Below are 3,364 nucleotides of genomic sequence, written 5' to 3'. Positions count from 1 at the left end.
CTTTTATTTAGAACAAAGGCAACTTTGATTGCTCAGCTGATAATCTGGATTAACTTTCAGCATATCAGATTCCTATCCTACTCATTCATTGTGATCTCATCAAAAACACTCTTGCCTCTGTGTAACATTATTGAAATGTCAATAGATTTAATTGCTGAAAGACCATTTATAATATATGGTGAGCAGGCCCTTAAGTCCTACCAGTTTCAGATATAGTTTCTTCCTGGTAAACCTTTGTAAGATTGTTTATAATTTTGCCATTTATCATATATTCTTTCATTAAATGGAGGCATTTCATTAGCTTTTGAAACTACTAAGGTGAGTTTATTTTGGGTCATGCTCAAAAGAACGGTAATTATAGAGCATAGCACACCACAGCCTGCTTACAAAATCCCTGCTGCAGAATCTTATATATTTTTGGCTTTATTCTTCTATCTTCATTGGAACTTGTCCCAAATAAATGGATATTTTTGTTGTGCTTTTGTGTGAATTTCAGCATTAGGTGAAATAAGCTCTATCTTTCCCCAGGAAAGGTTATAAAATAATAGAGTATGATGCAGTACATAAAGTTGGAGGATTATGCAGTTACAAACGATGGATAAACTACATTTAGATATCCATCTCCATCATCCAGTTTGTGTTGGCCAAATATCTTTAAATTCACTTTCAAGAAAATTTTAAAAAACAAGTAAGGATTATTTTTATTAAACTCGTAATATATGTTTATGTTCAGAATATGGTTGTTTCACTCACAAAAGTTTGTTTCCTTTTTACTACATACTTCTTTATTTCCCTTCATTGCAGATTATTTTCCGAAAAATCAGTGATGTCAAGAAAGAAGAGGAGGAGCGCCTGCGACAAAAGAATGAAGTGACCTTGACCATCCCCGTGGACCACCCTGTTAGGAAGCTCTTCCAGAAATTCAAACAGCAGAAGGAAATGCGGAACCAAGGGACAACAATCATTGATCCTGAGAGGAATACCCTCCAGGTGGAGACCCGGACCATGCAGAATGGTGCTGCCATCACTGGCACAAGTGTGGTCACTGTATCTCAAATTACACCTATCCAAACATCATTGTCCTATGTGAAAACCAATGAGGTGGTCAAACCAAACAACAGGGATGCCACAGAGCTCAAACCTAATAGCAACGGTGACCCCAAATGTCTCAAAGTTACCAGCCCTGTGAGGATGAAAAATGGCAATGGGAAAGGGTGGCTTCGATTAAAGAACAACATGGGAGGCCAGGAAGAGAAAAAGGAAGAGTGGAATAATGTCACCAAAGCAGAGTCCATGGGGCTGTTGTCAGAGGACCCCAAGAATGTTGACTCAGAAAATGTAACAAAAAACCCACTGAGGAAAACAGACTCCTGTGACAGTGGGATCACAAAAAGTGACCTTCGTTTGGACAAAGCTGGGGAGAACCGTAGTCCCCTAGAGCACAGCCCTAGTCAACCAGATACAAAACACCCTTTTTACCCTATCCCAGAACAAGCCTTACAAACTACACTCCAGGAGATCAAACATGAACTCAAAGAAGATATCCAGCTGATAAGCAGCCGGATGGCCATCCTGGAGAAACAGGTAGCAGATATTTTAAAAATCTTGTCTGAAAAGAACACATTGCAGACATCATCTTCAAAATCACATTTATCACCTCAGCTACCATCACAAATACCTTGTCAGGACATTTTTAGTGTCTCAAGGCCAGTGTCACCTGAATCAGAAAAAGATGAAATTCACTTTTAATATATTCCTATTTTTCTTTGTATACCAAGCATATGCTGTGAAATGGGCATGCACGCATACTCCTACACAGATATACAAACACATGTCTGTGTGTGAGCATTTGTAAGAGTGTCTCTCTGTGTGTGTGTCTGTATAGATACAGATCCACAGACCCAAAGAAAAAGAGAGAAATCCAGAGTTGTAGTTTGTGTAGGTGTATATATACATTATAAATATAAAAATATATTTTCACTTGCATTCAATATGACTTGAACATGAACAATGGATTTTGATATGTAAATATTGCATGTCCAGCTGGATTCTGGCCTGCCAAAGAAAACAGTTATTATTAACATAGATATTGCTTGTATAATATGCAGTTGACTGCATGCACACTTTCAACTATTTATAATATCTATTAAAAATAAAAGGATGAATTTTGTTTAAAAAAAGAGAGAAAAGGCAATGTATTGCTTAAAGAACACAGTTGTCTTATAATTCCTGGATGAACAGTTTTAAAATTGTTGGTAAAAACAAGGAAGAATCTACTACAGGAAAATGCTTGCTATTAGTGTCATGTAATCATATATTCATTCACTGAAAGTTGTATATTTGAAGCACAATCCTATGCCTGGCTGAGGAATTCTGGGAGTTGAAACCCATGAGTCATAAAAGGGCTGAGTTTGAAGACCCCTGATCTAAGTCCTATTAAATTCAGTGAAACCTATCCTCAGGTAAGTATGAATAGAACTATATCACTGGTCATTGTTTCCATATATACAATACATATATATATAGAATACTGCATAACAGACTAAAAATTAAAAATTCTTCCTTATAAATTTCACACATTTAATTTTGGCATTGGCACCATCATACAATGATTATATGATGATGACTGTCCTCTGAAAAGATTCCCAAAGTACATTTTCCATATAGGAAATATCTGGTGCTACTAGCAAATAGCAAAAAAGCACTTTTCATATAAACATGGGCTTAAAATACAGATTTCTTTTAAAAAATCATTAATTCAGGCAATATTTTTTTGCTTGGATACCGTATTTTTCTGTGTATAAGATGTTATTTTTTCCTGCCACCACCCTGTTCAAAAATCAGGTGCATCTTATACAAGTGCAGCATATTATACACGAAAAGATAATGGTAACCTCCACAGCCCAGGGCACGCCTGTGTGGTTTCTTTACATGCCGCTGCTATGCCGCCTGGTGGAGGTGTCAAGCCCCTGTGGGCTTGCCACTAACGGCAGGTGGGAGCGGGCAAGATCGTTGGATGGCGGTGTCCAGAGGCAGCGGATGGGACCAGCAGCATGGATGGTAGTGACAGCCCTTTCCCTCCCTCGTCCCTCTATGCTGGCTGGAGACCCTGTGGAACACAGCTGCAAGGCCATCCTGCTCGATAACATTGGCCAGCCGAACTTATGGATTTTCCAGCTCAGCTGTTCAGCGCTCCACAGAACAGCTGATTGGTGCAGAAAAACGGCGGGGAGTTTAAAACCTGCCTCTGCTTCCCTTCCCTTGCTGTCATGCTGGTGCTCACACTGGTTTGTTTACCAGGGTCAGAAGGCTGCTGCTATGAACTGACTCTGCATGCTCATTGTGCTGGATGCTGGTTAGGGGG

General features: G+C 39.1%; 1 protein-coding gene across 1 annotated transcript in view; it reads left to right on the top strand.

Annotated features, from left to right (window-relative positions):
• KCNH5 (potassium voltage-gated channel subfamily H member 5) overlaps positions 1–1,749 on the top strand; it is a gene marked incomplete at both ends in the record, with an annotated part of 194,890 nt that extends 193,141 nt beyond the window's left edge. Inside the window, one exon of the mRNA XM_083351057.1 lies at positions 805–1,749. Coding sequence (XP_083207183.1) covers positions 805–1,749 — 945 coding nt within the window. The remainder of the gene's footprint in view (positions 1–804) is intronic.
• Positions 1,750–3,364: the final 1,615 nt, after the last annotated feature.

The sequence above is a fragment of the Vipera ursinii genome (genome assembly GCF_947247035.1).
Source record: "Vipera ursinii genome assembly, chromosome: 1".
NCBI lineage: Eukaryota > Metazoa > Chordata > Lepidosauria > Squamata > Viperidae > Vipera > Vipera ursinii.
This window is presented reverse-complemented; position numbering and strand designations above follow the sequence as displayed.